The 24020-nt window shown below is 37.5% G+C and overlaps 1 protein-coding gene across 4 annotated transcripts; it reads left to right on the top strand.

The window, feature by feature from the left end:
* The first annotated feature begins 3615 nt into the window (after window positions 1–3615).
* MTG1_1 (Mitochondrial GTPase) lies at window positions 3616–23203 on the top strand. Of its 4 annotated transcripts, XM_051218271.1 has the most exons (7): window positions 3616–3918; window positions 7069–7431; window positions 11175–11359; window positions 11528–11901; window positions 16746–17983; window positions 19561–19794; window positions 21601–23203. In XM_051218271.1, the coding sequence occupies exons 2-5, from the start codon at window positions 7165–7167 to the stop codon at window positions 17090–17092; spliced, it is 1173 nt and encodes a 390-aa protein (XP_051074116.1). In that variant the 5' UTR covers window positions 3616–3918; window positions 7069–7164; the 3' UTR covers window positions 17093–17983; window positions 19561–19794; window positions 21601–23203. The 4 variants fall into 4 exon arrangements, with proteins under 4 accessions (XP_051074116.1, XP_051074118.1, XP_051074119.1 ...); XM_051218273.1 differs by lacking the exons at window positions 11175–11359; window positions 11528–11901 and having other exon boundaries at window positions 17867–17983; window positions 19561–19758; XM_051218274.1 differs by lacking the exons at window positions 11175–11359; window positions 19561–19794; window positions 21601–23203 and having other exon boundaries at window positions 16746–17178.
* Window positions 23204–24020: the final 817 nt, after the last annotated feature.

The following is a 24020-nucleotide window of genomic DNA, read 5'->3' as shown; positions in this document are numbered from 1 at the left end:
ACAGAAGCGATGGAATTCCATCACTTTTGATACAAGAAAATCCGTTAATCTTGGCAGAAAACGATACCGAAAAAGCTGAAGCTTTATCAGAATATTTCAGTAAAGTGCTTTCTATCAGTAATGAATAACGACCAACGATTCATTGTGATTGTGGGGGCTCGCTGATGGACCCTGTATTCATTGAGAAAGATACTGTCTTAAGACTGCTTCAGCATCTCAAACCTGATAAGTCCAAAGGTCCTGATGATATTCATCCTAGGATTATGAAAGTCATATGAGATATAATTGCCGAACCTTTAGCGATACTGTTTGACATGTCTCTGATGCACTTCAGACTGCCCAGAGACTGGAAAGACGTGATAATAAGTTCGGTGTATAATGCTAGGAGTAGGGATTTAGTTAGTAACTATAGACCCGTTAGCTTAACTAGTGCGGTTGTAAAAGTGATGGAAAAAATCCTTCAGATATCTGTTATAAACTATGTTGAAGGAAGTAATCTCCAGGGCACAACATGGTTTTCGGAGAGGCCTATCATACTTGACAAATCTTCTAATTGCAAGAGAAGATTGGGCTGCAACATAAGATCGGAATATTCCAGTGGAGGTGATCTTCATAGATCTAGGTAATGCCTTCGATAAAGTCTCTCATTCTGGTCTTAAATTCAAACTGGAACGTTTTGGAATCCATTATTCAGTCATAGATTGGATAAGTAACTTTCTCCGCGACAGGAGAAAAAGGATAGGGGTTAATAGAGTGTGATGATGCAATAAAATAACTGTGATGATTCGTGTCACTACACAATATGTGGATTCGTGCTACACAAAGTAAGAAACTATAAAGATTTAGGAGTCATATTAGGCAGTGACCTCCAAACCACTAGTCACTGTAAGGCTGCTGCTGAGAAAGGCTATGGGGTATTATGGTCTATTCGTGGGTCTTTCCAGTGTTTAGATGATGAAATGTCTAGATTATTATACCCGATTTATGTGCGACCACATTTAGAATATGGGATTCAAGCAGCGAGTCCTTGTTTCAAGTATGAAGCAGATATGCTGGAAACAGTTCAACGACGAGGTACTAAGATGGTACAATGTCTGTCTGGCCTATCTTATGAAGACAGACTGAGACACCTTAACTTATTTCCGTTATCTTACCGTAGAATACGGGGTGATCTAATATCAGCACCTTCTGTTGATATATTCAGAACGAGATTGGACCTCCACAGTGTTACAAACTGCAAGGATTAATATGGGTCGACAGACCTCCTACACTTATTACTGAAGACTGAAGACGGTTATTTGTCTAAAGATTGCCTACAATAGTGGATGATTTATTTTAATGTTCATACAACACAAAATTAACTAAAACATTCATCTTTGAAACTATTTTACAACTTGAAAAACACAGAAATTACATACAGAGCACTGTGGAGAACTATTTCAATCCATCACTAACTGATCCACTACAACAAAAGTAAGCCTCAGGGATGTAATGTAACGCAGCAGAAAATATGGCTGGAAAAATTAGCAGATAAATCAACTTCATGATATAAGCTATACTCTATATAAAAATAATTATTAAAAATGACTTCTCTAACCACTGGGCGAACAGACAAATCAAATCTGTAGAGCTCAATGTTTAAAAGCCAACATGTGATAAATTTTCACTCGTACTTACTTGCCACCATAGAGTTGCTGTACACAATAGTGACTTATTTTGTCACTGAGATGCGTTGATATACGTCCCCGTATCTAACGCATTACTGTGCGGAAGTGAAATTATTTGATGACAATAGCACATACAGGCAGTTCAAACAAGTAAGGAAACAATGCACAAAGGACATAAGAGGAAATAGATTCCAGTATCAGATAAAACTGGCCAATAAATTTGTCTCCGATCCGGAAAGCTTGTCCCGTCATGATGCCTCTCTTCAACAAACTGGAGTTTCCTGATATAAGGTCTTAATAGCCTAAACGACAACGACGGTGTCGCTGCTTACTTATATCCAAAAGAGGTCAGCTCACAGAACCTTCAAGTTATCTGTTGGTAGATATTATCTTAATACCCTCAAAAACTATGGAGTACCTGACATGTGATGGTCTATCTGACTATTTGCCATCTATGAACTTCTTATCACCTCGATAACACCCTTTTCAGGAAGGGTCTCTCTCGTATAACCGACCTGCCAACTGCGGTGGACAGGCGGACAATCGTCGTCGACCCCAAGGGGAAGGTCGGTGTCATATTCTTTGCCTTCTCAAAGCTTTTGATAGGGTCAATCATATGTCTTAAGCTAAAACAGGCACCAGGTTACCGTTAATTGATTGATTTACTTCATATCTAAGTAACCGACGTTGTGGGGTCAGGATGAATTTAAGGTGAGATTACAATTTATGGACGACTTTTGAGCGACTCTGGACTGACCTTGGTAGTATCCGCCTAATATGTAGGACGAAATGAGGGTTATAAACTGGTGTGAGGACTTCGAATTAAGATTCGAAGTTGATGGTTAAAATTAGGATTTATATTTAGGGGTTTCATCACGAACTGACATCAGCTATAATGGCGAAACTCTATTTTGCAAAATCGATGAGTATATTTTGCGCCCAAATCCGAAACCTGCTATCTTATATCTTATTGGTTCGTCCAAAAATTACAGTCTCACAAAATTTCACTTTTTCTCAGGCTACGGAATGTCCTAGCTGGGTCTCTCAGCGTTCATTTCTGTGACCTCACCACTTCTTAGTTCATATAAATGACCGATCCCAATGGGTATAGTCTGATTTAATATATCTCATGATGTAAAACTCTGGAGAGAAGTTTACAACCAAGATGATGAGCCAGTACTTCCACAGGACCTGACTAGAATTCAAAATTTGACTGGTAAAAACGGACTTACCTTAAAAAGATAAAGCTGTAGAATAGTCCACCTGAGACATGTTGCAGGTTAAACACACAATAAAGATAACTCCATCCTAAGGGTATCTAGGACTGTTGGTACCCTATGATCTGAAGTCTTACGTGGACCGTGACAAAAATACCTTTCGAGCAAACCCTGCACCGAGGACGTTGAAGCACATTTTTGGCCAGTTCGCCGGTAGAACTTTACGTCTAATCTTCAGTAGTTTTATTCGGCTCCATTTAGAGTAAGGGAACACAATATTTCCTCCCTTACTCCAAAGGGGATAAGAATATATTGGAACGGATACAGAGACAAGCCACGAAATCGGTTCGGGGACTCAAGTTGAAGCCTTATGAAGAGCATCAAAAATCATTGAATCCCCATCCATCAGAGTAAAAGCGTCTTAGAAGTGATTTTTCAATGAATTAGAGCGTCATAAACAATCATGTGCATCCCATTAAATACCTACTTAAGTTCAGTCTAAATACAAACCTTAGGGATAACACCCAGAAGTTAGTGACACAACACAGCAGAACGGACTGAGGACACACCTTTTACTAGAACCCACTGTCGAGTGGGCCAATTCTAACGACTTCGTAGGAGTCCTTTATGAAGAAACTTGACATATTCTTAAGGACTAAGAACAATACCACGCTATGCTTTACTATTTGCTATTTCTCTTTCATCATTGAATATGTTTAAGTTCCTACTTGGAGGCATCGGTGATCCACTGCTACTAGACGCGTAATCATGTTAAGTGAAAGCTTCTTACATTCCGTCAAGAACCGTTCGAACTGTTTGAACGCACCAGTAATTTTGCCGCCGTTTGACTTTGGTGTGTACAGTGTGACCGGGTTCTTTGGATGCTTTCTGAAGATTTCCTGAGATCCACATGTCGCTCTTGTTTTTAGTGTGTTACCTACGATTTATTCCATCCATTGGCAGTCGGTAATACAGATACAGTTTGTAGCAATCTCATCTGTACGGTTACTGAGGTTACAAGTTTTTGAGGCAGGGTACGAATACATATTCCTTTTTGCCTATAAGTACTTAGTTTGCTTAATGTTTCTAAACGGTGCAGCTGTTTCTGTGGAACATAGTGTTCTACAGTAGAGATAAATATAAGATTTTATTCATTATCGATCAATGATTTTTTGAGTGCTTCAATCGGTTGAGACAGTGGCCAACCGATGTGTTAGAAACGCTATATCGCCCTAGACGTTTCGCTGAATATCACCTCAAATTCCCCAAAGTTTGCAGTGATTTGCCGAATTAGAGTGAAGAAGCTGGAGCAATCGACCAACTAAGTTACATACTCAACTGTATTTAGCCTACGGAGGTTACAAAGGATAGACACACGTTCAGACGCCTCACAATCGTAGTATTTCTCGACCTTGAAGCAGCATTCGACTTTGTTGATCGTGAGGTCTTATGGCAGTGTTTGTCACTGAAAGGAGTACCAAAGAAGTACACTAACCTTATAAAGGCTCTCTACTCGAACACAACTGGTCGTGTGAGAGCTTATGGCGAACTGTCATCAGAATAGATTACCTCAAGTGGTGTTCGTCAGGGCTGTCCACTCTCTCCATTCTTGTTTAACTTTGTCATTGACGTACTTTTAGAGATAACACTTTCCTCATCTAAATTTACAGGGGTTGAACTTCTACTAGGAGATTCACTTGTTGACTTGGAATATGCCGATGACATAGTTCTATTTGGTGAAAACGCTGACAAAATGCAGAGTCTTCTGATCACTCTAAGCAACAATACACGCATATTCGAGATGCGATTCTCCCCCTTGAAATGCAAAATGTTGCTTCAGGATTGGGTTGCATTGACACCCGAACTGATGATAGGGAGTGAAGTAATTGAGCGTGTCGACCGCTTCACTTATCTTGGAAGTCTGATCAGCCCTTGTGGTCTGGTGTGTGACGAAATCTCAGCACGGATACAGAAGGCTCGACTAGCTTTTACCAACTTGTGTCATTTATGGCGTAGGCGAGATATCCGTCTATCAACCATTGGAAGGGTTTGCTGCGCAGCAGTTCGTTCCGTCCTACTTTATGGCAGTGAAACATGGCCGGTAAGAGTAGAGGATATTCGTAGGTTACTAGTATTCGATCATAGGTGTCTTCGAAACATTGCTCGTATATCCCGCGACCATCGAGTAAGTAATGCAGTTGTTAGGAAACGGGTATTGGGTAAGGATGGCAAATCGATTGATGAAGTGGTGAAAGTTCATCAGTTGAGATGGCTGGGACACGTGTTACGTATGCCCAACGACCGACTGCCTCGATGTGCGATGTTTTGTTGTATAGGAGTATGTTGGAAGAAAGCTAGGGGCGGCCAGGCCAAAACATGGCACAAGTCTATGAAGTCACTGACAAGTGGACTGAGTCATGTTGGTAGGTGTAGACTACTTGGTTGGGGACCGCGAGATGATAGCGACCGATGGTTAGAGACCCTGAATGACATGGCTCAAAATCGTTTGCAATGACACAGGTGCATCCACTCTTTGTGTTCTCCCAAATTCTAATCTCCTGATTCCTCCTTGTCTCTTTTTCTCTTCCCAAATTTATTTCACTGGATTATACTCCTTGAATAACATCTTCGAACCCTGATTTTTCTGATTGCAGCTTATAATTTTACTAAATCTAGCACTACGGGATTTGAATCGACAACTGCATCTCTGTGCTAATGTGGTATGACAACTCGAACTGATGTACGTACGTACGAAGTTCTACGTTGTTACTGACTGACAGACGTTATCTGTAGTATGAGACGGCTGTCGAGAGTGCCATATTTAGACAAGACAGAACAGATAGGTTATTTTTTGGCATTACTTTTTTGTTTATACTGAACTGAGTTTTCATTATAAAGTTTGGGAACTTGGACTACTTCATTTTATGCTAGTTTTCCCGTTGGTTTTATATCTAACCACCTGTTGCGTACACTGTTGTTTCTTACGAAGTAAAAGTATGCACACTATTAGTAGACATACTTTTGTGAAACTTATGTGGATTCTTCCAGTGTTGAGGCTAGGTTGTATTTTGTATTCAGTTTTCTAATTAGGACATCCGTGCCATAAATAATTACACATTCTCTCGTTGTGAACTCTTGTCTTACATGAGTTTGAGACTTAAATAATAGTAATGTGAATCGTTTGATTGTTAATCGGAGCAGGAAAAGTATTTTCCATAATTGACATCCAGTGGCAACGCCGTGTTGGTAATCCAGAGGTTCGGCATCGTGTGTTCGGGCACAGAGACGATAATGCGGTTGGTGTCACCATCTTGAAACACCAACCTCGGTGGCTTGGACATGTTCTACGAATGTCGTCCTAGAGAATTCCACGTCGTGCATTATTTGCCGACACTGGGACTGGTTGGAAAAAGTGGAGAGGTGGTCAGTGTATGACATGGTGTCGTAGTATTAAAGATAGCTGCAAGGGACTGGCTTCTGTTAGTCCTTCACAACTACCTGGCTGGGGTCCTAGAGATGGTGCGACACAGTGGCTAGAGACCTTATCAGATATGTCTCAGAATAGGAGCCAGTGGCGATTCTGCTGTGACCTTTTACTTTCTTCATAAAAAGTGGTTGTATCTTCCTTAACTGAACGATCTCTTCTGATTGTACATTTCTGTTTCCCCCATTATTATTATTATTACACTACCTTACACTAATCTGTTCGTTATTGTCCTTTTTTTACGCTCCTTAACTTTTTCTTCCTTCTCTTCAAATTCTCATTGTATTGTGTGGCGCATATATATTTGGTGCCCTCTTGTACCAATATTTATGTGTCCAAATAAATAAATAAAATCAATAAATTGAGACTTAAAAATCCCCAAATCTTCCTTCTCAACCCAATAATAAGTTCACATCGTTTTTTCCATATGACATTGTCTCTCTTGTTACTAGATCGTCTTGGCTGAATAGGTCCTATACTTTTTTTCACTTATCATCATATTGCTTCATTTCAATAATTGAAACCCAAATTAGAATTTAGACATCGTTTATTCTTTGTAATAAAGATAATGCCTTAAATCTTAACTCAAAAGAATAAGCAATCCACTTTTTCTAAACCTCAAAATACTTATCCCGTTTCAAATCATTTGAAAATGTTACTTATTGAAAATGTACACTTATTTTTGTTTTCCGTACTGTAGACTGTGAACCATCTGGGGATCTATTGCCTTCATTTGGGGCTTATTTTGATAAAAGCGATTCTGGTCTTTTTAGTTCAAGGTTTGATCCTTGTCACCATGCCAACGGTTTTTAGTTACCAAAGATATGCTTCAAAATCAGTTTTGCAACGATTGTTTTCTTCAGAAAGTTTCGGAAACATTTCTTGTAAATCAGAGAGAGTTCGGTATATTGGTCAACAAGCAGTTCAATGGTTCCCAGGGCATATGCGTAAAGGCATGGATGTCATTCATTCTAAAATGCCACTTGTTGATGTCATTATCGAAGTTCACGACGCAAGGATACCTTTCTCCGGTAGACCTGAGATTTTTCAGAAGTTTGAATTGGTAAGGAAACCAGTCATTTTTTAAAGAAATTTTCTTGCATTTTAGAATTCGGGTCCGTGTGCAGTATCTAGGTATCACCAAGAAACCTATCCGTTTCCATGATTAAGAATATTAAGTTTCATGTTAATCATTTGGCCCCTTTGCCTTTAAATGCCCTGGTACGACAGAGTGGGGATAGTCACCTCTCGAAATGTTCTAAAATGACCACGTGCATGCAATCACTGCCAGAGAAGTCCTACTCACTGCCTTCTCAAGACGTTACTGTTGTTTATGAAATTAAGAAGACGAAAAGTGAGTGTCCGGCGCTTTAACCGGGTTGGTTGACACGGAGGATCCGCCTAAAGGAGTTGGAAAACCCTGATTCCAAACCAATGGTGTACATGGTCTCCATGATCCTAAGGAAACAAATAGCGCATTAACCTATTGCTGGTCACTGGCTACCATGAGACTGCATTTTCATACGTTCCTCCACTGCCTTGTGGATTAAACCTTCAGGTCAAACGCTCGGGGATTAGCCTCCTAAGAAAACCACCTGTTTCGGCTTGGGCACCCGGGGAGTATCCTAGTCCTCACATAAATCGAGTGATTTATGTGGCGCATATCTATTTGGTGCCTCATTGTACCAATGTTTATGTGTTTAAGTAAATAAAATTTGACCACTTCCCACTTTGACACATTGATGAAATCTTTTCTGTAATACAGAGTCAAGTACACACAATCTTGTAAAAGCATTTCACACTAACAGTGTGAAGCACATACCAAATTCATGGTGCTTATCTCCACTTGATTCAAAACCAAGTTACTACTTTTTACTTTTTCCCTAGTAAGATAACATCATGTTTTTTGGTCATCGTTATTTGTTGAGTTTACATCACTATACAATCTTTTTATAAATTCATTTCAAGGATCCTGTGTGACAAAAGTAAGCTAGTGAGGTTCGGCATTTCTACTTGACCGTTTCTGATTTAAAGTGGTGTGATGTGATTCACATTAACCACTCTACTTAGGGTTTTTTGACAGGATTTTCGCGATTTTGGTTGACTCACCACATTTTCCTGTCCAACGAACGAAAGGTAGTGTTGATGTCAAGAAATGCAACTGTGGTTGGAACTCAGTGCTTGAAAGTGTTTGGTAATTTCAAGATAGAGCAACTTGTAGTGCTTTAATACTTGGCGCTTTCTCAGATTCCCCTAGTAAGTGGGTAGATCTACCTTGGGTTATGAACACAAGACAGTTAAGTAAAATATATTAAAGCAGTGAGCCAGCTAATGAAGTATTGTTCGCAGCGTTAAAGGTTCCTTCGGTATATCCCCAGTGTTTGGGACATTTCACAAGCATTTCGTTCACAGTGTCCTTTGACCAACCTAAGACTATTGGGTATTATCTTTTTGGCTAATGCAAACGTTATACGTATGGCATGTTAACTACTCTAGTTTCAAACACCGTCTGTTTATTTCACTGAGTGTAGCTTTCTGGGTTTTCTTTATTGAAAGTCTTAGTGTATTTTATTGCGTGAAAGTGTTCGATTGAGTTGTAGCTTATTTCGACTCTTAATCCTTTATGGAGCCCTTCATAGTATTCGGTCTTTTTATATTAGTTCACAATATTTATTTATGAGTTCTTTATATTTTGAGTTAGTTAGGAGTAACTTATTTGGTGACTTTTATATCTGTCAGCATACATTTAAAGTTAAAGAGATTATGAGATCTTTATAAGCGTTCATTTTAATTGATTCACTTGTTCCTTAACTCATTCTTCTGTTACCATTCGTGTTGGAAATGCTCTCTTATATTTGCTTATGTTGTATTTTCTGAGCTGGGTGGTTTTATTGCAATGCTTTTGTTATCGTTCTGGAAAACAGTGTAAAATCAGCCTTTTGTGTTAACCGAACAGTTCACTTCTACGTGAAGAAAGCGCTGATGATGTTATACAGCTTCTTAATTAATCTGATTACGTCATAGTAGTTTCCCTACAGATGACGCTTTTCCACTTAACTTTTTAAGGGTAATATCCTATCAGGAGTTTTACTTATCGGCTTAGAATACAAAGATGACATAGTCTTATTTATTGGGATGAGTTTCTCTCCCTCTAAATCTAAAATGTCTTAACACTAGTCCGTCAACTTAACCAGTGATAAAGATTAAAGTGACTTAACGTATTGACTACTTCACTTATCCTAGAAGTCTCATCAGGCCCGGTGGGTTGGTATCTATGTCTCGGGATGGATCCAGAAAGCTCACTTGGCCTTTGCCAACCTGGGTCACTTGTGGAGTAGCCGAGCGTATACTGTGCGATAGTCCGCTTTGTATAACCTTATGGTTGTAAAACTTGGTTTACAAAGTAGAATACTTGGATAGGCTGCATGATGTTGATCATGGGTGTTTTTAAAGCGTTTCGTGGAATTAGTGGATGAGTAATGTTGAGGTTAGGCATAGGTTGCTAAGTAAACTTGGCAAATCGGTTAGTACGTTTATAAGTCATCATCGACTGGGGTGGTAAAGACATTTGTTACGTATTCCCAGTCACATCGACGGGGCATGTTTCGTGGTATGAAGTCAGGTTGAAAGAAAACCAAGAGCGACCCAAATAAAACATGGGATCAGTCCATGAAGTCATGGACTATTGGTCTGAGCTACGTTGATAGATGCAGACTACCTGGTTGGGGGTGTGTCGGGTGATATACCTTAAAATCATCCACCGTGATTCATATGGATTCACTATCTGGCTTTCCCACATTCTTGACTTCCAGTATTTTTTCATGCCTTTTCACTGGCTTTCGCCATTCATCTTGCTAATTTCATATTGTGATAATATTGTGTGACAACGTTGGCCAGCTCACATATCCACCAGGATATGTGTTTATGATGACTGATAACTAACTTCCAATTAAACCTATCAGCTCAGAAAACACGTAGCCAAATGTATCTACCTGAGCTACAAATCTCCATCATTTTGAAATACTTTTTTTATTGATGTGATTGAGTTGACTTCAGTTTTGCATATTCTTCATGTTTAATCTTTTTTCACGGTCATAGACCTTATTATTCGACTCAATTGTTATTTATCCTTTTTTAATTTCATATTTGTGCTTGTGTAATGTGACAGCTTGGGTCAATGAATACTTATTGTGACTGGTCTTGAACACTATGGTCGATAATTCACAACCTTTTTTTTTAATCTCTCAAATCATATTTTCCTGTTTTCCCATCTCATTTTGTCAATCTGATCATTCTGTTGGGTAACAGTTTACATTGATTCTTCTGTGTAAAAGCTTTTGCATTGTACTGTCTGTCCACTACTGAGGGATATACTGGAAGTGTTTACAATGCTTAGTTCATTTTTAACTTCAAACACTGTGTGGAAATAAAGGTAGCGCAGATATGCTGTAAAATTGCCGAGCCTACAGAGGTAATCTAAGTATATTAATAAATCCGACCTATGATATTCATGTCGTGTGCACACTAGAAAACTGTGTTTAGTTTCAAACAATAGTAAGTGGAAAACTACTGGATGTAGTCTCAGGCAGAATTTATCTAAGAATGAACTTATTCATTCTTCCAACATACTCATTAGATTGTTGAAAACATTAAAATTGACCGGAAATTTAGTTTTTCAGCCAAAATTATTTCTTCAATTATATGTTTTTGGCAATATTTTCAAGATGTCTCATCCTAGCCATAAATTTATGCTATCCACTGCGTTTCGTATAGCTGATTTTAAAATTTAATTGTATTTTTATATAGAATCGTCCTACAATTTTGTTGATGAACAAAATTGACTTGGCCGAACCAATTAGTGATCGGCAGGCTCATACAAATCGAATTGTTGAGGAATCACGTATTATTAAACGTGGTCCACTTGAAGTATACTATACTCAGCTTAACGCACCTGAAAAGCAGAAGGGGATTTTGAAACGACTGATGTCCAGGTTGGTAGGCTAGTCTTTGTGTTTTAACTTAAAGAAGCTTGAATACTTCACAAAATGATTGCTTTGGCATGATATATTGATAAAATTTCAATTGTAAGAATAATCTTGAGAAGTTTGTTTTTCTTCGGTTCAATTTTGATTTATTTTATTATTGTTTTTATATTATAGTTTACCTCATTTAGCTACTACCTCAGGGCATCCTGCCAATTCAGTTATAACAGTTATGGTCTTAGGTATTCCAAATAGTGGTAAAAGTACACTGATTAATGTTCTACGAAGTATTGGGCAGGGAGGTCCTGGGGGTGCAGCAAGAGTTGGACGCACAGCTGGTCAAACTCGTTCTGTGGGTCATCCGATCATTTTGTACAGAGGAAACTCAAGTCGTATATCGGATGATACTGATGACAGTGTAATGGGTCTCACTGACTACAAAATTCAGGTGTTTGATACACCTGGTATCCTAGAGCCTCGTGCTCGAACTTTAAGTGAACGACTTAGCCTTTGTGTTTGTGGAGCTGTGGATTATTCATCTCTTCAACCAGGTAATAATTCATTTTCTAATAAAAAAAGCTCCTGATTTATTTTAGTTACATTTTTCTCTCTCTTGCATGTAGTGGTCATTTAATTTTAAGTAATCTAGAGTTTGATTAAGAAAATGAAAAACCGTGACCCTTTTACTCATAAATTTTTTTTCACCAGTTACTTGGGGACAGATGTGTTAGACGAATATAGATTAATTTAAAGCACGTTGCGTGCAGGTTTGTGTTCGAGCACGCTGATTGGCTACTTGTCCAATCAGCGCTAGCGAATGCTTGTAGAAGACTCTAGAATCTTCACAAGTAAAAACTATAAATATACTAACGTTTTTCTTATTGAAATTCCTACTTCCATCTACCCTTGTTATTTGGAATGCAGTCTTCGTTCCTGCTCAACCGTGTTCTGATTTGGGGATTTGTCGAGTGAATCCCGACTGTTGTTGCTACCTTGACGTGGTGGTCGGGCTTGCCTATCGTGATGAAGCAACGAGCTATACTGGCTGGAACAATCGTTCTTAAAAGTCCTGTCATGCCAGAGAGGTCGGTTGAAGAGCGGTAAGACTAAAAGCAATAAACCCAAGGTCCGAAGGCGAAGTCGTACTGCTGACTGTACAGAGGTGTGGCAGCAGTAAGGTGTTTCCTTCAGACAACCAGCATGACAGCGATGCTGCCTTCCCACAAGGAGGGGTGGGGTTAGAAAAGGTCGGCCCTAAAGATGCACACCTCGTCTTATCACACGGACATCCGTCTCCGCCGGTAGGGTCTCAACAAGTACAGAGCTAACACAAAAATTACCCATAAAAAGGTCGTGTGTGACCGACCTCAAGCAGTTGTCCCTTGGGCACTGCGGTCACGCTCCCAGGTCACTAAGACCACATCTAATCCAATTTTCTTTTCAGGTACCTCCAGAAGAACCCTTCCACGGTGTGGGCAACCGGGAATTGATAACCGCCCTCATACCTCTAACAGCGCTCAAGACCATTGTATTCATAATCAATCTCCGTCTTCACTTCCTATTATTCCTCCTACATCGACTTTCACCTCTAAACTTCCTTTTTCGGCTTCTCCTTCAAGTGTCACCATAGCCAACGATTCCAGTGCGCAAAACACTCCCAGGTCTACTGAAACTTCGCTGCAAACTACACATTGGAGCCTTCAACGTACGCACCCTATGTCAAATCGGTCAACAGGCTTCCTTAGCTAAAACCCTAGAATCTCGTACCATTGATGTATGCTGTGTCTCTGAAACACGCATACAGGATCCCAGTGTGGTCATTCACTTGACCTCACCTCGGCGAAATGGAGAGCCAACGAGATACACCCTCCGTGTATCTGGCGATCCCATGGCTAGTTCTCGTGGACTGACAGATGTAGGCATAACACTAAGTTCGAGTGAACAACAAGCACTGTTAGAGTGAATCCCCGTTAACAGTCGTTTATATGCTGTTCGGCTACGTAAGAACTCGGAAGGATAGGGACACACGTCGTTGTCTTTCAATCATTTCTGCCTACGCTACCACTGACCACATCCCGGATGAAGTGAGAAATGACTTCTACAGGAAGCTTTCTGAACTTCTCCAGAAAGCTCAACGTTCGGATATAGTACTTGTAGCAGGTGACTTTAATGCCGAGGTAGGTAGATTAAACCAAACAGAAAGACATGTAGGTGGGTATTTTGGTATTCCGGCTCAGCGAACAAATAGTGATGATCGTCTGCTGCAACTGTGCTCAGACAATCGTTTATTTTTAGCAAACACAAATTTTAAGCATAAGGAGAGACATCGCCTAACATGGCTCTGGAAACGATGAAGAGCGACAACAGATCAGATCTATGTTGACCAAAAGTCTAAGGAACGACCGTGAGCAGTGGTGGTCAACGAAAGCAAGAGATGGAAAAGGCGGCGGCTATAGGGAACACAAGACAGCTCTACAGACTAATAAAAGAAACTGGAATTAATAAGTCATGTGTAAGTGAGACTATCTCGGAAAAAGACGACACCCTCATCTGCTCTCAGTCCATACGTTTAGAACAATGGGTGGAACATTTTCGAAAACAGTTCAGTTGGCCTTCAGCTACTCTACAATCACCCTCCATCCCAAGACAGTGTGAATGGAACATTGAAGTAGGTCCCCCAATTCTAGCAGAAGTCCAGAAGGCTATAGTTAATCTGAAACGAGGAAGAGCAACTGGTAGTGATGGATTGGCTCCAGATGTCTTGAAGTATGGTGGTCAAATTTTAGCGATCAGGTTGACTAATGTTTTAGCTCAAATCTGGGAATTGAATGTAATCCCATCTGAGTGGTCACAATCACTGATCGTCCCAATATATAAGAGAGGGTTAAAATCATCCTGTGACAACCATAGAGGGATTAGTTTAACTAATATAGTATCTAAAATACTAGCCTCGATAATTATCTTGGGTGCTGTTAGAGGTATGAGGGCGGTTATCACTTCCCGGTTGCCCACACCGTGGAAGGGATAATTATCAGACGCCTAACTAAGACTCGTGAACTGCGAACACGAGGGAATCAAGCTGGCTTCAGACGTGGTCGTGGCTGCATCGACCACATATTCACCATTCGTCAGTTTCTAGAACACAGGCATACTTATCGGCAGTATCTGTCATTGAAAGGCGTACCTCAGAAGTACATAAACCTTGTGAAGGCTCTTTACTCGAACACTGCTAGTCAAGTGAGAGCTTATGGCGAACTGTCATCTGCTTTTGTAACCTCAAGTGTGTCCGTCAAGGCTATCCACTTTCTCCATTTTTATTTAACTTCATCATAGACCTACTGATGGAAATAACACTCTCGTCGACTGAATTCTCGGGTATTGATCTCCTTCCAGGAGGTCCACTTATCGACTTAGAATACGCAGATGATATAGTCCTGTTTGGTGAAGGCGCTGATAGAATGCAGAGTCTTTTGTAGCACTAAGCAACAATGCCAGGATGTTTGGAATGCGCTTCTCTCCCTCTAAATGCAAGTTGTCGCTTCAGGACTGGTCTGCGTCAACACCTGAACTAAGGATAAGGAGTGAAGTAATCGAACGCGCTGACAACTTCACTTATGTTGGAAGTCTGATCAGCCCTAATGTGTTGGTGTCTGACAACATCTCTGCACGGATTCGATAATCTCGCTTGGTTTTTGCCAACTTACGTCACCTATGACGAAGTCGAGATATCCGTCTATCAATTAACGGACGAGTATACTGGGCGGCAGTCCGTTCTGTTTTAATTTACGGCAGCGAAACATGGCTATTAAGAGTAGAAGTCACTCGTAACCTACTAGTATTTCACCACAGATGCCTTAGAAATATTGCTGGCGTCTGCTGGGATCACCGGGTAAGTAATAGTGAGGTTAGACGCAGGGTATTAAGGAATGATGGTAAATCAGTTGATGAGGTTGTGTATCTTCATCGACTGAGATGGTTGGGCCACGTGGTACGTATACCTGAACATCGATTACCACGAAGTGCAATCCTAACCGGCGTTGGGGATGGTTGGAATAAAGTTAGGGGCGGCCAAACTGAAACGTGGCATCAGTCAGTGAAGTTACTAACTTCCGGTCTGAGGCATGTTGGTAGATGCAGACAAGTTGGTTGGGGTCCGCGTGACTATCGTAACCAATGGTTGGAGACTCTTGGTGACATGGCTCAGAATCGGTCACAATGGCGTTGGTGTATACACTCTCTGTCTTCCCTCAAACTAAGAGATTAAAATCGCTTCATATCTTTCTTTCTACGAACTAATTCTTTCTTCCTGTACTATATCCTTATTGCAATCTTTCTTTTATATATTACCACCTCTGAATTAACTACTTTTACGAATGCGGTGTCCATCTTGTTGTGTTAATGAGGTATGGCAACTTGGACCGATGCATATATGTGCCTGGTCCTAAGTTGTATCTGACTGACTGACGAGTGAATTAGTGTCCACGACTACTTTGCATTAGGAGTAGCTTGGTCGTAAATTATAACAAGGTCTAATTTTAAAAATTTGATTCACTGATTTAAGACCTGTAGACTGTTGATTCAGGTTATAATGAAACTAGTCTTAATAGGTCAGGTAAACGGTAACACATTCTCTATACGATTGTGGTTACTTGACTACCTTGTGATTGGAGATACTTGATTTCTGGTCGACGAGTTATATATGTTTTGACATAGGGGGTTTTTGAAGCATACGATTGTGGTTGAACCCACTGTTTTTAATGAGTGTAAAGGTTTGTTTAACAATAAGTCTGACGGATAGTAGCATGAAAGACTTAGGTTTGATCATAAAGGATAATGTGGCGTTAAAGTATCCTGATCATTTAATGACTAGTGATGTGTTTTGCATTTCTAGTTGGAGATAAAATATGTTGACTAGTTAACTAACTGGAATTTTGTGAAACCTGTAGTATCTTTGCATATCTTTACTCACTATTACATATTTGGTTCAGTATATCATGTATAAGATGTCTAACCTTAAGTCTATTTCAGAAATAAATCTGTTCTGGGTATACATTAACTGGTGCAAGTAGTAGCCGATTATACAGATGAATCAATTATGCTTCAAGCTGCACTTTCCCAAATCATCGTTTTGTTTGCTTGTCGTTGATTAGTGTATCATAGATGATTGTTCCACACCAAGTAATTTGAGAAGTGCTTTCCCTGAGAACTAGGTTTAGTTACTTAGCACCTTGTTGATTTGATAATTCAGTTGTAACGATACTATCAATTCACCTTTTAGTAGGATGAAATTAAGTAAGAAAGAATATTTTTATTTCTTATGTTTTCCAGTCACTGCTTATTTGTTTCAACTCATTTTTAAAATTGAATTCCTGTTTATTTGGCCTTAAACTTTTAGAAGTACTAGTGGATTACTTGTTATTTTGGTTGAATCGTCGTCAACGTACAGAATACGTTTCTCTTTTTGATTTACCTGGTCCTACCACTGATGTTAACGAATTATTGATCAGCGTGTGCTTTAAAAACAAATTTTTCCTGACTGTATCTAAACCAAGTTGGTTACCTAACGAAATAGAAACTTCAGATGAGTTATTTAAAAGTAATATCACTCAAAAGATGGCTATACCTGATATTAAACGTGCTGCCTTTCATATCCTTAGCTTATTTAATAAAAGATATTTTGGTCCAGTTACTTTCTTACCTGAGGATGAAAAGTTAGCGGATAATTTCTTTCATCTTGCTTAGAAATGTTGAAACGATTTTTTTCTGAGCGAATGCTTTTGTAAATTGTACATAACACATTATTTGCAAATAAATAATCTACCTATTGATTGCTTTTTTAACTTTTATTCAACTGAATTTATTTTGTGTTGATATCTATCTGTATTGTGATAGTTAGTGCATTTATTGAGAGTAGCAATAAAATTCCGCCAGTTTTACTGATTAACATTTTTGTTGAAAGTTCATATCTCATTATTGTGCTTGAACACATTTCTAGGAGATTTCAGTAATTTCCCTAGATTAAGAAATAAGTTTACTTCAATTTCAGTTTAGAATTAAGCCATCTAGCTTATAGAATGCAGCATTATTGTAATCCCTCTCATCAACTGCCATTCTTCATTCACTTTACCGATAAAACAAACTTGTGCCTTGGTCTCTGGAAATTTGTTCGATATAGATGTTTATTAGGGACCCGGTCCGAGCAAAGACAGATTTGAAGCCTTTTCTTTTTACCAGGTTTTTACAGTCCGGGCGAAATCTATAGCTTCCTTAAAGTAATAAATGTAATTATCATCCCATTGCATAAGTTATTTCATGTTTTCATTTTTATTAAAATATCCCGTTGTTACCCTAATTTATCATTTCTGTATGTATTGTTTTCAATCCAGTAGATAACTAGAGATAGTAAGTATGGGTAGCGCTCAGATATATTAAGTTTATACCAGTTATTCGTATATGGAATTCTCAAGTGTCTTTCTGATTTCTAAATATAACTCTTTGCTTATTATTTCATTTTAGATGAATGATCATCCATCAGAACCTCTTGAAGGAGACAGTTTGGACAAATTAAATAATATTGATTTAAGTCACTCTCCAGATAATTGGTCTGATTGGTTTTCCTATATTTCTTTAAAGGTTAGTGTAGACCAATTACTTTTTCTCAGCATTCTTATTCATACAATATTAGTGAATTGGTTTTCCAAAATATATATATAGTTTGAATCTAGTTCATTTATCTTTTGTGTGAAATTCATTTTCACCTGCTCATCTTACCTTATTTTTTTCTTCGAGTCATATAGGTCTTTATATATTTCTTCAAAACAGAATAAGTGTATTACAACTAGTTTAGAGTAATTTGATTGCATCTACTATCATCATTAAGTAATATTATCAATGAAAATCAGCTTTCTTTCATTTGTCAGCAGACACGACGGTAGTAATAATTAGTTTCTTAAGGCACGAGTTATGTAGTCCTTACTGAAACTGAGTTGTTTCAATTAGTTGCATAAAATCATTGAATGCTTATGTTGTTTTACTGGGATTAGTGTTCAGCGTTAGTCATTCAATGCAAAATTTTTGACTATTCATCTTGTTAAGTGGATTATTTACAAAATATTATTTGATGCTAACAGAAAAACGTTTTATTTAGTACAAAGTCTGATTTAACAAACGTTAACATCTATAAATACCCATGTTTTCTGTACAAAATCTAACCTTGGAGTAAAGTGTCTCTCATACTTTTGCGTCTTCTTTCTGGTGTTCAGGTCGCTGTATAGTTCTAGCGTGCGGGTTATCAGAATAGCTTAGGAACGAATATAGCGTCCAATCGATAAGACTTAACAAAATCAGCTGGTCAAATTTATTTAATTGATAGTTGAGATAATCTTTGATTTTTGATTTTTCACGCGAAATCAATTAAGCAGAGTTCACGTATAATATCTTTCGCTAACACCTTGATTACATGTTAATAATGGAATACAAGAATGGGGCCTAAGCTGCACATTTTGTCTTATTTGGGATTCGTCATATGGATGTTCCTGCTTAACAGTGGTTGTTGATTTCCATTAGAAAATTTGAACTCAGTTTTCGAATCTTCAAACAGCTCTTTCAGACAGTAGATATCATAAAGTAATAGCGCATTGGTTAAATTTTATCTTTCAAGGCTGTAAGTGGATCATCACCGGCTAGGATCCTGTTGTCTCTATCTGTCAGGTCCCTAGTAAAAGAGTCAAATAACCTATGTCTCACTTGTTTCCTATTGTGTATCACTACTAACTAGTTTTCTGGAGAATTTATAAATTTTTACTACCTTTCAACTAAATCGAAAATTCATATATATTGTAGTCAAAATCGCCGTCAAATTGGATCATTCAGTTACATTGTAAGCTCCACATTTAATTACATCCATACACAAATGTGCGTAAAATACTGTCGTTGGATTTCCATCATATTCATTTGTATATTTAATTAGATACTCAGGTATGTGACTGAAACGGAAACTCATATCTTTTCAAATTAAAGAGCTCATATGATAGATGTGTACTTGGAAACAAATTGTTCTTCAGGGGCAGTAACACAGGATACCATAACTGAATAGGTTATATCCCTGCCAGCTCGAAAACGCCCTGACTTTAGCATGCAATTGTAATTTTATGATTATTCTCGATGCATTATTGTACGTATTGTTCTTTTTGTTTCCTGTTTTTTTTCAGTTCGTATTATATGTAGCTAAAAGCCCGTGGGAATTTCTTACATCAATATTAATAATCCTCACACCTCTCATGATAATTTGTGCTTATTGTTCATATAAGTTGGCTAAAGAATTAAAACGTCAAGAAGTGGATCAAAAGATGAAGGCTAAACGTACTGCTGCCATTAACAAATCTAGGAAGCAAGTCAAAGTGGATTAAGTAAATTAATTTAAGAACAATTTTAGTTATTACACAGTTATGTAACTTTAGTTAACTCTTATTGATTTCTTTTAAATTAAGAATATATTTTATTAGTTAGTGTAAACTAATAGACTTTTTGATTATCGATACTTCAAAACTCAAATTTGAGTTGATTTGTTTTCTTATCTATATAATAAAATAAATTTAGATTTGGCTGCTCGTTCCTGGCCCAGTATTCAACTTTTTATAGATTTTCTACTTGTTTTTCTCTCGCTCTCTCTGAACATTGATAATATAAATTAGATTTGTCAACTAAAGTATTAAATAAAAAAGATTGGTTCAGCGAAGAATTCTCTTTTCAGCGAATTCATTTTCAAAGCTTTACAATCGCAAATATATACTTATTTTTCAGGATGATAATTACAATATTAATGACAATAGACTTCTGTTAGACATAGTAACAGTGAGGTAGGATTTTTTTATAAACAGGCGAATTAATAATATATTGTAAATTTCCTTGAGAAAGCTTAGACCGGATTGCCAGGTGAAACGTTGGATTTACTTCAAATTCATTCGCTGAGATTTTACAACTACATTCTTCCTCTTTAAGGCGAATAAATAACAGTTTGACTGTTAAGGGCTTAAATATCCATCATAAAGGTAGATAGGAAGGTCATCATTGTAAAAGGATGACTCAGTATCATAAGACAATGCTGAAATTGAGATGAAATGTAATCAAGAAAATCATAAAACCAGAAATAAACCAGTTGGGGGTAAAAAGTTTAAGGAGAAAATGGAAGGGAAAGCAGATGGCTGTGAAGGAAGATGAGTATGAAAAAAATTATGGGACATTAAGACCATGGTAAAAGAAGAGGTTGTACCAATCTCTTTTGGACACACCGTTCTGTTTTCCCCAGATGTACGGCTATCACTTCGGCAATGTTAAGAAGATACAATATGACTGCCTTTGGAAGACTTCTACACAGAGTCCGTCTTGACTGAGTGACCTGTGCTCACAAGGTGTTTGATTATTAAACTTCTTATTGAGCCGTTTCCCCCTCTTCTTAACCCCGCTGGGTAATGTTCTTGAATTCTTTTGGATAAATTACTCATCGAATGACCTATATACCTAGCTCCACATGAGCAGATAAATTGGTAAATGAACATTGAGTTGGTCAGATGAGATAATTTATCCTTAAGATTATTGATGAACAATGATCGGCAAAAGAAGACTAATCGCAATGTTGCTGCGGAGAACGCTCTTTTTAAATAATCAGAAATTTTCCTCTTTAAGACGTTTGTAACTCTATCACATTTAAAGTTGATGTTCATGTATAATTTTTTCTTTTCGACTGGAGTTATTATGTTTTCGGCCTTATGTTCTTATCAATGAATATTGAAGGATACTCGTACATGTTGAAAATAAATCAGTGTGAATTCAACCAATAAACATTGTAATCCTTGCTTTACAGAAGCTAAATACAAATGTATTGCTTCAAAGTTATATTAAAATTGAATAAACTCAGATAATGGTTATCTTTTTTTATTCATAACAGGAATTTTCATTATTTTCTTGTTCTTATAATATCAACACACTGACTCTCTTCATTATCAACAAGTCAGTTTCTTTTCATCGTTCAAATCAACAGGATATTGAGCCGCATATATCATTTCAGATAATCTATTCTTGTCGTCAAAATCCACACTTTATAACACTAAATTCAACAATTATCTACCCAGTGAATTATCCATGGTGAATTTTTTAGATTAATACAACGTTAAATTCAATTGTGTAGGATATGTTTTTATCATTTATTATTATGTTCACTCATCATCCCTTTTTTGCTCTCGGTTTTGCAGGTATGGGGAAACTTTATTAATCTGATGAACATCGTTGCGCCAACTCTCTATTGTGTAAACTATTCCAGTATATGTGATATTTCCTCTTTTTTTTATAGAACTCCTTTAATTTGTGTAATAAACCGTTTTAATTTGTACCTATGTGTAAATTTGACGGAAACGTTTATTAAGATTGGTGCTAAACAATGTATGCACGTATACTGAATCGTCTTATTGTTAAACTTAATTTGTAGTGCTTAATATTGTGGATTTTTTAGTCTTTACTTTATACAATTTATTTTTTACCTGAGAAGTATTTGCTTTTTTTTATTATCCTTGGTTGTACTATGCAGTTTTTGTGCTTAGTACATACTAATGGTAGAAAAACTTGCTCGATTACAATAATTAAACGTCATCACAATGGCTAGTCATCCAACATCCACTTCTCATTTAGTGATAATTTAGAATTCGATATTTGTCTGATAAGAATGCGATGTTTGTTGTCCACATGTATCACTTGCACCATCTGATAGTTGATAAAGTGCCCTATCACGAATGAGGTTTCTAAGCCCCAGAGCAATTTATGGGGTAGCTGATTACAATGTGGTCTTGAGTGCTGTTAGAGGTATGAGGGCGGTTATCACTTCCCGGTTGCCCACACCGTGGAAGGGTTCTTCTCCAACCAATGGTTGGAGACTCTTGGTGACATGGACCAGAATCAAACACAATGGCGTCGGTGTACACACTCTGTCTTCCCTTTCTTTCTTTCTACGAACTAATTCTTTCTTCCCGTACTATGTCCTTATATGCAACCTTTCTTTTATATATTACCACCACTGAATTAACTACTTTTATGAATCCGGTGTCCATCTTGTTGTGCTAATGATGTGTGGTAACTTGGACCGATGCATATATGTGTCTGGTCCTACGTTGTAACTGACTAAGCTGATTACAATTAAAACTCATGAAAATTTCTAGCATAAAGTAGCGTGTCATCGTATTTCGTACGATATTGATAATTATTACTTGTTATATGACAGCAGATTCAAAGACCTATTTCATCCAGTGTGGTTATTTTATATATAGAGCTTGCTATTTCATTTTTCAGACAAGCATAACTTAAAGTTGAGAATACAAACACGTTATGTATCAGCATAATACAAATTCTGTTATTAATAAGTGTAGCGTTACTCATAATTGTAAAAAAGCGGCGTATTGAGATGCTATTTAACTGATATAACGGGTAGATTATAATCAAGATTTTAAACATTCGGTGATTCACATTCGCTTATGAATTTCGGCTGTCGCCTAGCTGTACAGGCACTCAACTTTCAACCATTGGATTACAGTTATAAACGTTGCTCAGTCTATTGTAGTTTATAAATCTGAATATCTATTACACCTAACCGTAACTCGAAAATTACTATGCAAAGCTTATGAGACAAATCCGCATTATAGGTTGCATATTTGGAGATATTCATGGAGTAGATCTAATTGACTTTTGTAGGTGGACTTGACATTTACTGGCGATCAGCTCGGATTACCAAATTTTAGCCAAATCATAAACGAGCAGCTTCACTCTACTGTGAAGTTAATAATAGTATGTCAACAAATATTGTCGTGGGATATATATGCTTTGACAATTATGATAAGTACACTTTTACTAATTACATTCATGTTTATATTATCCGAACTTGGTATTATGAAGTGATTTACGAAAATTCATTTTCTAACTTGTTGTTTTCAACACGACGTAGGCTGTGTAAAGCGATCCCCTAACGGTTCTAATAAAATTTTCTTTTTATTAGCAATAAATAGTCTGTTCAAAATGTATAAACCATTTTATTCATCACCCGACGTTATTTAGCGAAGTCATGATATTCAGGCTATTTGAAGGCACAAATAGAGTGATCATGTCCCTCAATTTTATTGTACATAATCTATAAACAATTTTTAATTTTATTCACTTGTCTCCTGGTCACTAACATTATGTGTATAAGCTGTATTATGTAAACGAAGGAATGTATTTGATATCCAAAGTTTTTACGTACGAAGTGTAATATAAACGCAATAAGACTAAATGGCACTTAGCGTCTAACAAGCATTTTATTATTCGTTGCCTGTTGAAGAACATTGGTTCCTAAGACGTACAATTATGACAGCTTAAGACGAAACTGTTTGCAATGCATTCTTCTTCTCGACAGTTCTCTAGCTGATTATATTTTATGGCAGAAAGTGTTCTCATTAACCCAATCTTTATAAATTAATAACAAACAAAATCTATTCAGTAATTTTGTTAAAAAACGTAGGTGTACTGAATTTCCAGATAACGTCTTATATGAACTTGAAATGATATCCAAAGTGTACCTAATTCTTTCGCGGATATGGCTAAGGTAAAGCATATACGATCCTGTTTCCATAAGAATACGTATTTCTTCAAG

Source organism: Schistosoma haematobium, chromosome 1 (genome assembly GCF_000699445.3).
Source record: "Schistosoma haematobium chromosome 1, whole genome shotgun sequence".
Lineage (NCBI taxonomy): Eukaryota > Metazoa > Platyhelminthes > Trematoda > Strigeidida > Schistosomatidae > Schistosoma > Schistosoma haematobium.
Note: the sequence above shows the minus strand (reverse complement) of the source record. Positions and strands in the feature narration are given on the sequence as shown.

Bases quoted from the DNA above. Each gene is read 5' to 3' on its own strand.
- MTG1_1 (XM_051218271.1), top strand. From the start codon at position 7,165: ATGCCAACGGTTTTTAGTTACCAAAGATATGCTTCAAAATCAGTTTTG. The intron at 11,360-11,527 runs GTTGGTAGGCTA...TTTATATTATAG, and splicing joins TTGAAACGACTGATGTCCAG to TTTACCTCATTTAGCTACTA. The intron at 11,902-16,745 runs GTAATAATTCAT...TTAAACTTTTAG, and splicing joins TTATTCATCTCTTCAACCAG to AAGTACTAGTGGATTACTTG.